This window comes from Ictalurus punctatus, chromosome 12, assembly GCF_001660625.3.
Source record: "Ictalurus punctatus breed USDA103 chromosome 12, Coco_2.0, whole genome shotgun sequence".
NCBI classification, from domain to species: domain Eukaryota; kingdom Metazoa; phylum Chordata; class Actinopteri; order Siluriformes; family Ictaluridae; genus Ictalurus; species Ictalurus punctatus.
Window position 1 is genome coordinate 23,609,107 of NC_030427.2, and position 13,749 is coordinate 23,622,855.

A 13,749-nucleotide genomic window follows, 5' to 3' on the forward strand; every position below is an offset into this window, starting at 1 on the left:
GTAAATTGTTGATCCATGACTGTTTAAACTTATAACATGTTATGATAGCTGAGACAAAGCTGTGTCTCAACCTGTACATTTTTGACTGTTCAGCTATGTTCCATCATTCATTTATTTTCATCAACCTTTATCCTGGTCAGGTTTGTGGTGGATCCAGAGGTGGTTCCAGAAACACTGGGCATATGGTGGGAATACACCAAGGATACACACATTCTTAGCGAGGGGCAATTGAGTCTAGCCAATACACCTGTGATCCTGCATTTTGAAAGTGGGTGGAAACCAGAGAGCCTGGTGGAACCCCATGTGGAAACAAGGAGAACATGCTAAACTCCATATAGACAACAACCTCTGGAAGTGTGAGGCAGCAATTAAAAAACACTGCGCCACTCCAAAATACAGTGAACTATTCAGTAGACCGCCAGATTCACTTTGTCAAATGTCAGAAGTCATAGTACTTGTTTTTGATCTATGAAAATATGAGAAGTGGGAGAATCAAATGTACCATGCTTGAAGCTTAATTAGACATTAGATCTGATTAAATTCAACTGAGTGCCTTGCTTTTATCAAATTTTGCTGCTGTTGGACAAAATCTTTACAAAAACATAGGCGTTGGTTGCTGTTATAGCTCATCTACTAACTATTAAGGTTCTCACAGTTAGATGCCTGCTGCACCTCCTCTATCATACTGTCATCTTGATCCATCCTCTGCAGCCCTATTCTCTCCAACTTTGACATTTTAAGCAATCGAATATAATCCCTAGTGACTTGGCTCCATACCACAGTTCAGCATGTCCCAGGAGAATAATGGATTGGATGGAGAAGAAACAGAGACAATAAACCAAAGGCATCATGAGAGAAACAAAAGTAGCCTCATAAAAGGAAGCAAAGATAAAAAGGTGCATGATGATAGAAGTGTGTTTACGGAAAAACGTAGATGGAAACACTCATATGTGAATGCAGAGAGACAGTTGAAAAAAATGCATCAGCAAAAGATTGGGCAGATGGTTGGAGATCTGGACTTCTGGGTCACATCTATAAAATCCTTCTTTCTATCTTTGAAATGTCACTGAAATTGTCCGGCTCAAAGTCCTTATGTGAGACAACTTCTTAAATCCTGTGTTGCTTTGGTTGTGCATTGTTCTCCATCTGTCTTTCAGGAGTGGATAAAGGAACCTGAATGTCAGGGGTTTTAAACTGACACGGGTGCTGCTGTGATGACTGTTCATGGCATAATCTGCATATGGCATATCTGTTGGCGGGAATGTTATTTACTACTTTAACCATTACTTTGTAGGCCTTGTTGTAATAAGTCCTTCAGAAGTCTGTTTATGTTTTTCATGTCTTGTTTGCAGAATCGGATGAGGCTTCGTACTTTGTAATTGGAGCCATTCTTTACCGCACCCTCGGCTTTATTCTACCACCACCGAAGTAAGTGTGCCAAAAAAGTTTAAGAATACACACAAACTCTGCAAAAACCATCTGTTCTGGAAAACTCAATATATAGCAACTTTCTGGAAAGGTGTAGCATAGTAAATTATTTATAGAAAATGATCTTTTAATATGATTCAAGTCAATGTGGAATCACTTCAACAACTTTACAAATATATAGCAAGAGTCTAAAAACACTCAAATAAATATACAGAATTAATAGAACTAATCATAGTAATAGTAATAATAATAGCTATAATGGCTTGCCTATTTCCAGTGCCTTATTAACCTCTTTCTCCTTCAGATTGTGTGCTTTGATTAGTCCTCAATATGATGCATCAATTATTCAACTTATTTGAGCCTCATTTTGCAGGAGTTCTGTTATTTTTCAGGGTAAAAATATACAATTCAAGTGAAATGGAAAAAAGACGACTCCACTGCACCAATATGACTGTTTTCTGTAACACAGCTTTCGAATTTCCTATGTAGTTGAAATAGTAGAAATAGGAGCTGGGATTGAATTTACCGGCAAGTGCAAGTATCCCTTGCTACAAAACGTCCAGAAGGTGGAGTCTGATCTGATTTACTGTAGCTCCTCCTACATGGACAGAGGGAAACCAAAAGTACAGGAGATGGAGTCAGTTCAGTGTGTTTCAGGCTGGATAATTGTGTTATTGATAAATGTCTTGATACTTGTTGTAAAGTGTTGTATAGTTTAGGGTTATACAAGTAGTTGGATCAGCCACACTGGACATTTTATTCTGCAACGATAAGTATATCAAATTGTGGGAGATCTGCAGTTTACACCCAAACCACATTAGATTTAGACTCTCATTGACTGAATTCCTACTATGTATATGGCTGTTAATTAAAATGCAATTTGCCACATTCTTTGCTGTAAATAAAACTGCCTAAAATAGTAATGTGCTGAAACAGTTTTAACTATGGAAAAGATGATTTGGCCGACTAACAAAATTAGTAGTCCTGCAACCCCTACTGTGTATAATTGTAATCTGAAGAAACCAATTGCTTCCAATTGGTGCATCCAAAATATGTTTTATGGAGCCAGCTACTCCAGACTACATGACAACTGATGTAGCTTTATGTTTTCTGATAGTTAGCAAACTATACAAATGCAGCTATGAATATCACTAATAAAATTCGCCTACTACACATTATTTTTTGCATTTGACTAGAAAGTTCGGCTCTGACTGTGGTAGGCGTTCATAGTCATGTGGCACTGGTTATTCTCACTAATTCATTAGCAGAAATCAACAAGAGTGTGTTAAAAACAATAATGGACCTGTGTTTGAAATACTTTGGCATCCTGTGTTTTCCTGTGAAGTGGCAATTTCTGAGGAACACTTTATGGCCGTCTTTTTGTTGTTTGTTTGTTTGTTTGTTTGTTTTTTCAATTAAGTGTCATACCTCTGCTAGAACCAATCTAAGATTCTCCATGCTGTCTATATTGTAATGTTCTCCCTGGGGATGTATCATAAACCACTTGGCATGCAGTGCATTACTTAATCCTATAATCCCTCAAGAGACAATCTATTGTTCTCAGTACCTTCTGTTACCATTTCTCTGATATGACTAATGCATCTGTTTTATCCCCAGGGCAGAAATACTCTGTCATTGCACGTTATAGGAATGAATAGAAGAATCTGCGTTGAAACTGAATAGATACAACCAGCTTTGGTTAATTAAATTCCAGGGTAGAAAGCCTTGTTTCGGACATGCTATGCAAAAGGTGTTTGTCCGAGCAACTAATTCAGCAAAGGACCTACTGCATGCTAGTAAGGGCTGGGCTGCAGCACTCCTAATGCTGCATAGATTAACAGTTTAAATAATAATTAAATAAAACAAGTATGTGCCATGAACTGAGAGGCAGAGTTCTCATTTCAGTCAACTTCTGTAGTGTTCTTTAGTTCATCCTCAAAAACTACGCCAGTGCCCTTTGCCCTTACTTCAAAGTTAGTTCTGTTCTCACTGCTGCTCACTTTGATTTTTAGATTTTTGGCCTGCTCAGTAGCTCAGTTGTTTATTCTCATTTCTGGCTAATATTCCCTTATACTCTTCTATACTTTGTATGCTTTTGCAAGTTGAGGGAAAGGCCCTGCCATTCAGGTCAATATTCATGAGGGAGCTTGCTTGTCGATAAATATGGATGTGAACGTGACTGTTTCTTCAGTTTAGACTTGAGCCTCATTAATTTTCTCCCAGGAGTGCATAGCCCCCCTCCTCTCTCTCTCTCTCATTTTTGAGGGAAAACATGTCTGTTACCTCTTTGGACCAACTTCATATCCACATAAACATGTAAGGAATGAAAAATTACAGTGGTGTGTTCTTACAGGAATATACTGCAGTTCCATTATATCCAAAGTTGATTATTTCCCAATAACAGCACATCCAGAATTGTTTTATACCAAAGCAATTTGACAATAATAACAATTTTTTATTCATTAAAGAATTACGGGTCATCCTTTTTATCAGTTAATAGTTATGTTTCATGTTGTGGAATTCCCATGAAGTTTGTTGCTCTTATCACTTATGTTATAGCAGCTAAACATTCCTTCATCAGCCTCTTGAAGTTAATATGACCAAAAATTAGAGATGCACTGATGTATCGGCCGATAAAGGTGATTCTTTACGCTATCGACCATCTCTATCGGCCATCGCTGAATTAAAGCGCCAGTACACTGTTGAAAGATTTAAATGAAGATGAGGTATATATTGCACAGAAAAATATATTTGTAGAGTAGTCTGTTTCATATACAGTTAATGTTAATATGAGTTAATATCATTAAAAAAAAGTTTATATTATATATTACCAGTTTGATGTTCAGTGATGAAGTAGAAATGCTTTTGTTGATGGTGAGTGAATGTAAGACTAACAGGAGGGTTTTTTTTTTTTTTTTTTTTTTTTTTTTTAGAATTTAGAATTTAGTCAATGTTAATATGAATTAATGACATTCAATAAGTTAAGTAATCTTAATTTAAACTTCAGAATTTAGTTAATGTGTTAATGTTAATTTGAGTAATGTCACTGAATAATCGGCTATATCAGCTATATCTGTTTGATTACCAAACAAAGGAACAGCTTTACGTACTCCAATGCGGAGAGTCCCTCGAAAAATGCTACACATTTTAACAGAACGATTATATCCATATAAAATCTCCGTGTAAGTGTTTACTATACAAATGATAATGTGTTACAATGAGCACATATAAACCTAGGTTGGACCTACTATCAGAGCTGAACATTAATTATAGAACATTAATTAACCCCTAAGCATTCAGCAGCAATGTGGTATGATTTAATTTTACCGCATCACTTCCTGTGTTGTTCCTCTTTCCTGTCAGAGACCCTTTGGTGATCAGTTCAAAGATTTTAAGTGTCACAGTGCGGCCTCTACCCAAACCCACCGAGCCAGTAGTAGTAGTGGAACTGGCACCTCTGCTAAATGTAAGTAATTTATCATTTCATACAAACAAACATCATCATCTAAACAGTTCAATATTGGTGTAAATGCATGCTGCACTTCAGTGTGTGCTATATGGTTAATTCCCTGGATCCAGGTCCTTGCGAAGGCTTTCTGACCTTTTTATAATAGTCTCTCTATAAATCTTGAAATAATTATCCTACATGGACTGACAACACATGTGACCTATATGCTGTATGTTTGTTAATCCATGCTAACACATTATATTTGTGATGAACATATACATTACTGTGCAAAAGTCTTAAGCACCCTATTTTTTTAGTACAGACTTTCTTAGAGTTTTATATTTTATGACTTCTACATTATCGATTCACTTTTCAGACAAAAAACATAATGATGGTTGCAGGATTTTGCTACAAAAATAAGAAGCAAGTGTGACAAAGTCTCCAGAAGAACTGTGTCTGCTTCTGCAGGATGCTCAGTAGAATTTACAGCTCATTTCCTTACAAAACTGCACAAATTCTACCCGAGACAGAAACATTTAATTTCATTATTTTTGAAGCCATCTTTGCTCTACAGCATTTCTTTGTAAGACTTTTGCACAGTACTGTATATAGCCTGAGAAAATAATCCTAGTTTTGACATCAGTGTTAATGCAATATAAACATGTAGCTAAATATTATTTTAATCAAAATACCCAGCAAGTCTTTGATTTCTCAATAAGCAAAAGATACTTTATATATTATGGCAAAAGTATAATTTAGCGATCTCATGTGAGCCAACAATGTGGGAATTACATTGTTCTGTCGTTTGGTCATCATATTGAATTTTCACTTTTGGTGAAATAACATTTTCAGTCCTGGTTGTTTGTCATTTTTGGCAAAAACAAATATAAAAACTGATTCTTTTCTGGTGAAGATATATGATGCAGTATTTTGTTTTAATGGTCAAACATACACATTGCAGGTCTTCAAGGCAGGACACAAGTGTACATCGCTGTCGACTTTATTATAGACAATTCACAAATTGTAGTCAAACTTTAGAGCGTGGGTCAAACCAACAAAGAATAATCTATATTTAGAAACAAAGATAGAAGTAAAGGTCTGAAAAACTGAATCACTAAAGAATAAGTGAAACAGTAAGCTTAGACTTCGCAATGAGATAAGAACAGGACAAACAGGGTAGAAATAACTAATCAGTTCAATCAAAGAACAGCTGAACACATTAGGATAACACGCCAATTATATGATAAGATGGAGAGAGGACCAAAAACAAAGGCACATAGCAAAATCTAAACAAAAGCACATGATTATCTAAATAAGTAAGAGCTGTACTTTAGCTGCACAAAAATTCATTTTACATTTGTACAATAAATATAATCCTCTATAAAACAGGGTGAAACTGTTTTACAACCCCATTATTATTATCACCATTATGTCATGCTCTAAATCGATCCCAACATTTCTGAAAATGATCATCAGACTTGAACGCTTCATGGATAATTAGAAGGGGAGGGGTCAGGGGTGTTTGTTTAGGTGCTAGCTGTCAACATGATTTGATGGATCAAATAAAGGAATTTTATAATGATTAAATTAGACTTGATATACGCTATATGGGCAAAAGTTTGTGGACACTTATTTGCCATATGTGCCACTGCCCAAAACTGTTGCCACATAGTTGGAAGCACACAATTAAAATGTCTTTGTATGCTGTAGCTTTAAGATTTCTGGAACTAAGAGGCTCAAACCTGTCCAGCATAGCAATGCCCCTGTGCACATAGTGAGCTCTAGGAAGACATGATTTGCCAAGGTTGGAGTGGAAGATCTTGAGTGTCCTGCACAGAACCCTGACCTCAAACCCACTGAACACCTTTGGGATGAACTGGAACTCCACCCCAGGCCTCCTCAGCCAACATCAGTGCCTGATCTCACTACAGCTCTTGTGGCTGAATGAACATAAAATTCCCACAGCCACTCTCCAAAATCTAGTGAAAAGCCTTCCCAGAAGAGTGGAGCTTATTATAACAGCAAAGGAGTACTAAATCTAGAATGGTGTCTTCAAAAAGCACATATGGGTGTGATGGCCAGGTGTCCACAAAATTTTGGTCATATAGTGTACTTTTCACAGTTTATGCACAAGATAATCTGATAACTAATTAATAAAGATCGTATTACAGCAGAAAGAGAGTGACACTTAAATTTACACCTACTACTATTGTTTTTTTGCTTTGCTAGTAAATAATTTTTTAATATTTAAAATGTGCCTTTTTGAAATGTCTGCTGTGTTTACTGAGTGTTTTTTTTTAAATAGTTTGCAATACAAACAAAAGCAGAAATACATTCAAAAGAAATCAATCAGATTCAAAATCCGAGGCCGTATTCACTAATAATCTTACCTTGCCATTAAGACAGCATTCAGAAAGCAACAGCTTGAATCATTTTCATACCCGCAACCCATTCATTTACTGGTGATTGTTAGAGTGAGAGTGGCGCAAAGCAGGGGAGCTGAGTATTTCTTAAATTTATACAAATGAGAAGCCAATATTGCTGGGAGGTGGATAATCAGATCGTTTTATGTGCCATGAGTCATGTCCACGGTCATGGTCAAGCTGTGCTGAAGTGAGTGCAATGGAAGATGGAAGATACACAGCTGCATGGTACAACTAAAACATATATAGCCTAGTGCACCCAGTAAAAAAAAAAGTGTGTAGCAAAACTGGTTTGAATTGATTTAATACTCAAATGTATATTGAGAAATAAACTGGTTGATACATGTATGAACATTTAGTGAAACATGAGTACTTGAAAAAGATATCAGATAGCTTGAGTATACCGAACCTTTATACTACGGAGCATTGATCTAACCTACACTATATGGCCAAAAAATTTTGACTATCACACCCATATGTGTTTGTTGAACATCCCATTCCAGAGGTAGTCCCTTCTTGCTGTTATAATAACCTCCACTCTTCTGGGAAGACTTTCCACTAGATTTTGGAGTGTGGTTGTGGGGATTTGTGTTCATTCAGCCATAGGAGCATTAGTGAAGTTGGCCATTGATGTTGTGTAAGGAGGTCTGGCACACAGTCAGTGTCCTAATTCATCCCAAAAGTGATCACTGTGGTTGAGGTCAGGGCTCTGTGCAGGCCACGCATGTTCTTCCACTCCAACCTTGGCAAAGCATGCCTTCATGGAACTCATTTTGTGCGCAGGGAGATTGTCATGCTGGAACAGGTTGGGCTTCTTAATTCCAGTGAAGGGAAATTGTAATGCTACAGCATACAATAACTTTCTAGATATTTCTGTGTTTCCAACTTTGTGGCAACCGTTTGGGGAAGAACACATATACGCAAGTGTGAAGGTCAGGTGTCCACATACTTTTGGCTATGTAGTGTACATGCACTTCACTCTGGCTACCTATACATGCTTGTACTTAGTGACACACACCCAGAGCTTTATTGGCGCTAAAGGTCTCTTGATAAGAATTTCTTCTCCAAAATATTTACAAAACTGCTGAGAGGAGGTTTTAATAATAAATTTCTTAGCTAACAGTATGGGTGATGTCGAGCATTTTAACTTCAGGTGATGGCATGTTTCGTGAATGAATGTTGAAATGCACAAAATCATATACAATAAAACAAAAAAATAATGAAAGTGTTACTGATTTCAAACATGAAAACAAAAATCCAAATGCTTACACATTATGTATACTATGTATAGTCACTATTAGTCCTTTAAATATTCATACATGTGCTTGTATTTAAATTTAAAACTGAAATGGGCATGCTCTAAATCAGAAAGGTTTGTGTGTGTGTGTGTGTGTGTGTGTGTGTGTGTGTGAACTAAATTTGAAACATACAACTATGCCCCCTGAAACCCTCGAAAGTGCTGGAAAATGTTAATAAACCTACAGTGTTTACTTAAGGTCCAACTGGACACAAATGAACACTGAAAGTATTAATTCAATAGTTTAGTTGGTAATTCAACACTGGGGATTTTTGATTTTGCTGTGTATTAGCATGGTATGTGAAATCTCCTGACACAATTCTTTTCACCATTTCACTCCAGTATGTAATTGGTCTCAAGTAGAGATGTGCATCGAACTGTTTTTTAATTCTGCTCACACATTTTTGTCAGTTTCTGATTCATCATTCGGCTCTGATCGCCATCTTTCCCTTTCCCAAAACATAAACAAAGTAGCAGCTTAATATGATCAAGGCAGCTGCTAATGACTGGCACATGTTCAGGTTACTGAGAGTGGTCATCTTATTTATTTTTTAATGAAATCAGGATATCAGTTAGGATTACAGATTACTACCACATCAGCCAATCATTGTCAATATTCATGTATGAAGCATGCAGTCATCCTTAGCATTGGAGTCAACCCTGCCATTTCTTGTAATTCTCTTTAGTAAAGGTTTCTCTCAACAGGTTCATGAATATGTTATAAGGAGAAAGTCTTTGTTAGGAACTTCTAGTACCCCTTAGAAGAACTCTTAGTAATGGGATTCTTTGTGAATACAGCTTCAGGATTTGTTATATAATAATTTATTTATTTCATGCCATCACCCTTTATTTCAATTTCTTTTTATTGCATCTCTGCGTATTTAGGTAGTGGTGTTTTTTGTTGATGTTGTTGTTCATTTCTTCATGGCAGTGACTTTCAGACTAACATGCAGCTTCACTAGTCACATAAAAATAGAGAGCATCCTCCACTACTGTACATCATATATTACCTTTAAATAAATAAAAATCATGGAGGCTCCGATGTTAGCATGCTGCATCTGCAGCTAAAAAATCAGGCGAGAATTCTGACATTTTAAGCCCTCGTCACCCCTGAGAAGAAGGTTGCTATAGCAACATTCACCTGATACCTCCGGCAAGAATTTTGGGACTGTGTGTGTGTGTGTGTGTGTGTGTGTGTGTGTGTGTGTGCGTGAGTGCACACGTCCCCAACCTTTCCCAGTCCCTCCAGGAAATAGTAGGTCATGCCCGGCTCAGCAGTGGTCCTGAGTCAGCTGCAGCTGAGTGGATCTGAGCTTGGCCAGGAGGGTGGGGTGGGTGTTATGTGGCCACAGATGTTGGTGAGGTGAGATGCTCTGAGGCAATATGCCTCATCAAGCCTGACCCAGAGGGGCTGCTGGGACATGGAGACAGAGCCAGGCTTCATCCATATCCATCAGCTCGTGCAGTGGTTTGGGTCTTGTTAGTGACAGCAGATGTAAGTGAAAGTGATTTCAGTGGTTTTAGCATGCCATCAGTGCTCACACATTATTAATTCACACAACAGCAGTTAGCACAGGACAAACCACATGATAGATACAATAGATAGACACACTGTTAGAAATGTACTAAAATGAAATACCGTGTTCAAACCAGTATGATAGTTTAAATGTGGATTTTGGAAAAATATTAACATCAATTGCAGGTAATACGGTATCAGGCAACCTTATACATACATAGCTACTGTAAAAAGGTTGCGACGGTTTTAACATGCTGTGTATTTAGGTTTACTGTGAAACTAGGTGAAAAAAAGAATTTACCCAAAGCAGCAACTGTTGGTTAATTTCCATCTTTCATTTCTTCCATTATTTCATTATTTTTTATGCAAACATCAAAACATACCTTCAAATATTCTAGTGAACAAGCGCAATAAGTTTGAACTGGTTGGAAAATTAAACAATGCTAGGTAACATTAGCTAAGGTAACTTGATACATTAAATAGGTTACACATTCTGTTTTTTACTCTCTCTCTCTCTCTCTCTCTCTCTCTCTCTCTCACTGACTCTCACTGTCTCACTCTTTCTTTTGATTTTCAGTACTGTCACCCATCAATTCAGTCACTGATGTACTCATTGTTCATTTTAGCAGTTCCATATTTAGCACTCCCACATTTGTTTGTTACGTATGCACTTTCAAATGAATTTAAGATATACAGTCTATTTGCCAATGATAATACAGTTAAAATAAATATATAATCTAAATATATAATATCTTTATCATTAAAAATATCACTAAATATCACTAAAATTGTAGTGGTGATTTTCATAGCAGTACCCTGTAAAATACTGTACGACTAAACTATGCAGTCCTGTGAAAGGTAAGTCCAATAGTTGTAAAAGTAATATAGTGCAATGAACAGGGTGTCTGGCATCCAGCATCATTGGAGACTTTTTTTTTTTTTAAAGACAAACCACCTTTTTTTCTCTTATTTGGTGTTGTTTCCCATTGCTCAGATATATTATGGTCTGGAAAAAATAAGTAAATAAATAAATAAATATATATATATATATATATATATATATATATATATATATATATATATATATATATATATATATACTAGTAAAGATGTACAGTATATTACTGGAAGTTTTAATATACTAATAACTGTAATATACTATCAACCAGATTATATTCCTGCAAAAGTAATATATTTTAATGTATAGTGGTGCTTGAACGTTTGTTAGAATTGTCTCTATATCTGCATAAATATGATCTAAAACATCGTCAGACTTTCACAATCATAAAAGTAGATAAAGAGAACCCAATTATATAAATGAGACAAAAATAATATACTTTGTCATTTTTTTTATTGAGGAAAATGATCCAATTTTGCATAATCTGTGAGTAGCAAAAGTATGTGAACCTCTAGGATTAGCAGTTTAATTTCGAGGTGAAATTGGAGTCGGGTGTTTTTAATCAATGGGATGACAATCAGGTGTGAGTGAGCGCCCTGTTTTATTTAAAGAACTGATATCTATCAGAGTCTGATCTTCACAGGACATAGTTGTTTAAGTGTATCATGGCACGAACCCAAGGTAACTTCTAAGCAACTAAAGGCCTCTCTCACATTGGCTAATGTCCATTTTTATGAGTCTACCATCAGATGAACACTGAACCACAATGGTGTACATGGCAGGGTTGCAAGAAGAAAGTCACTGCAGCAAGACAACGACCCTAATTTTGCAGACCCTATTTACGCAGAAACATAGAACATTCTAAACGGTTCACAAACTTTCAAGCACCACTGTAATATTAAAAATGTATACTATTGTAAAAAGTATATATATATATATATATATATATATATATATATATATATATATATATATATATATATATATATATTGTTATATACCCTTTAAAATTTGTTGCACTGAAAATATTTTGCATTCATTTAAAAATACAATGCAATGTGCCATTGATGTAAACAAACATTACAGTATGTATTTTGTAATTCAGTAAGTTAGACACTGACTGTAGATACATACTGTAGATATAAATGTGTATATACATACGTACATACATACATAGTACATATTTGCATACTAACTGTATACATATACATACTGACTGTACAGGTCTTATAAAAGCAATAACACACGAACGCGCATGTGCTAGACTTTTAAAAAGATAGTCTGAGATTGTAAATGTGAAAGCAACCAGAAGGGTGATTTTTTTTTCTTTCATTTTTATTTTTAACTGTGTGCGGTTCATCAAGGTTGTGTGTAGTTTATTATGTCATTAAGGTCAGTAAGTTGGGGATAATGGGAAGAGCTGGAGCTTGGACAGATTAGTTCATTATGCCATTCAATTCAATGATGAACCAGTGATGTGTGAGTCACCGAGTAACGCATGACTAAACCCCGATTAGAGCGTCACACTGGCCTGGAACTGAACAAATCAGCCTGGAGTCATGCAAATCAATTAATCTTAAATGAGTTTTGCTAATGAATCATCTATGGTCTAGATGGCGATCAGAGCCTAATGATGAATCAGAAAGCTGATTAGGGGGTTGAAGGCCAACAGCTTGTTTTATATAAGCCCATGGACACACCCAATGGGTGTGCCTGAGTTTCATGTACTACATACCTGTAAACACTTTGTGTTTTTTTTTCTTTTCTTTATGGTTTATTTAGAATTTATCATTGAAACATTTTGATTTTAAACAAAAATATATGTTTAATGGAGCAATAGATTTAAATAAATATTTTTAAATCTATATGTTTTAAATACAGAAGCTGTAAGAGGCCATGAATTATTATTATTTTTCTTTGTTATTTTCTTGTCATCGCAACTTAATTTTCTTGTGATCTCGACATAACAAAACGCTGTTTTCACGATGTCATTTTATCACGAGAAAATCTTGTGCCTTATGAATGGGACTGGTGTTACGTGCATGTTGATGTCTTCACTGTTGCCATCATACATGTAATAATTGTAAATGTAAAAAGAGAGTGGTGTGTTTTCCTTTCTCAAGTGTCAGACATTAATGTGGAAGTTGTCAATCACTGACAGACATAGGGCTACTTCTCCTTGAGTGAGTCCCTGATCAAATTAAAAATGAATTTGTTCATCCATGATGCCGCGGGATTGCACTGAGATTTTGCTGCCCCCAAGAACAATAAAAACAACATGTTATGCACACAGAAAAATCGTGATCACGAGAAAGCAACCATTTTATTATGTCGAGATCCCAAGAAAATGAAATCGAGATCATGAGAAAATTCAGTTCTGATCACAAGAAAAAATTTAGAATGCATGGCCTCAGCGTACTTATCGATTAACAAAATAATCCTTATTTTCCATCTTAGTATGCAACATGAGAAGCTGACACACCTTGGGACTAACCCGAAAAGATGTTCAAGGATCTCCTCGTCTATTCTCATTTGCCTAAATCCTCATTGACAGCACTAAGTGTATTCTTTCTGCTCTCTCTGTTTTGTCTCTGAAGGGCACATCACAGCCGCAATGTGTTGTGTGGGACCACACCAGCCCGTAAGTCTGCTCACACACACACACACACACACACACACACACACACACACTCTCTGTATATAGTGTATATTGTAGCACTGTGTATATTGTAACGTTGC

General features: G+C 36.1%; 1 protein-coding gene across 10 annotated transcripts in view; it reads left to right on the forward strand.

Annotated features, from left to right (window-relative positions):
* adgrb2 (adhesion G protein-coupled receptor B2) overlaps positions 1-13,749 on the forward strand; it is a 442,839-nt gene that overhangs the window by 272,110 nt on the left and 156,980 nt on the right. For all 10 annotated transcript variants that reach the window (XM_047158788.2, XM_047158787.2, XM_047158793.2 and 7 more), the window contains 3 exons: positions 1,353-1,428; positions 4,792-4,894; positions 13,608-13,651. In XM_047158788.2, coding sequence (XP_047014744.1) covers positions 1,353-1,428; positions 4,792-4,894; positions 13,608-13,651 — 223 coding nt within the window. The remainder of the gene's footprint in view (positions 1-1,352; positions 1,429-4,791; positions 4,895-13,607; positions 13,652-13,749) is intronic.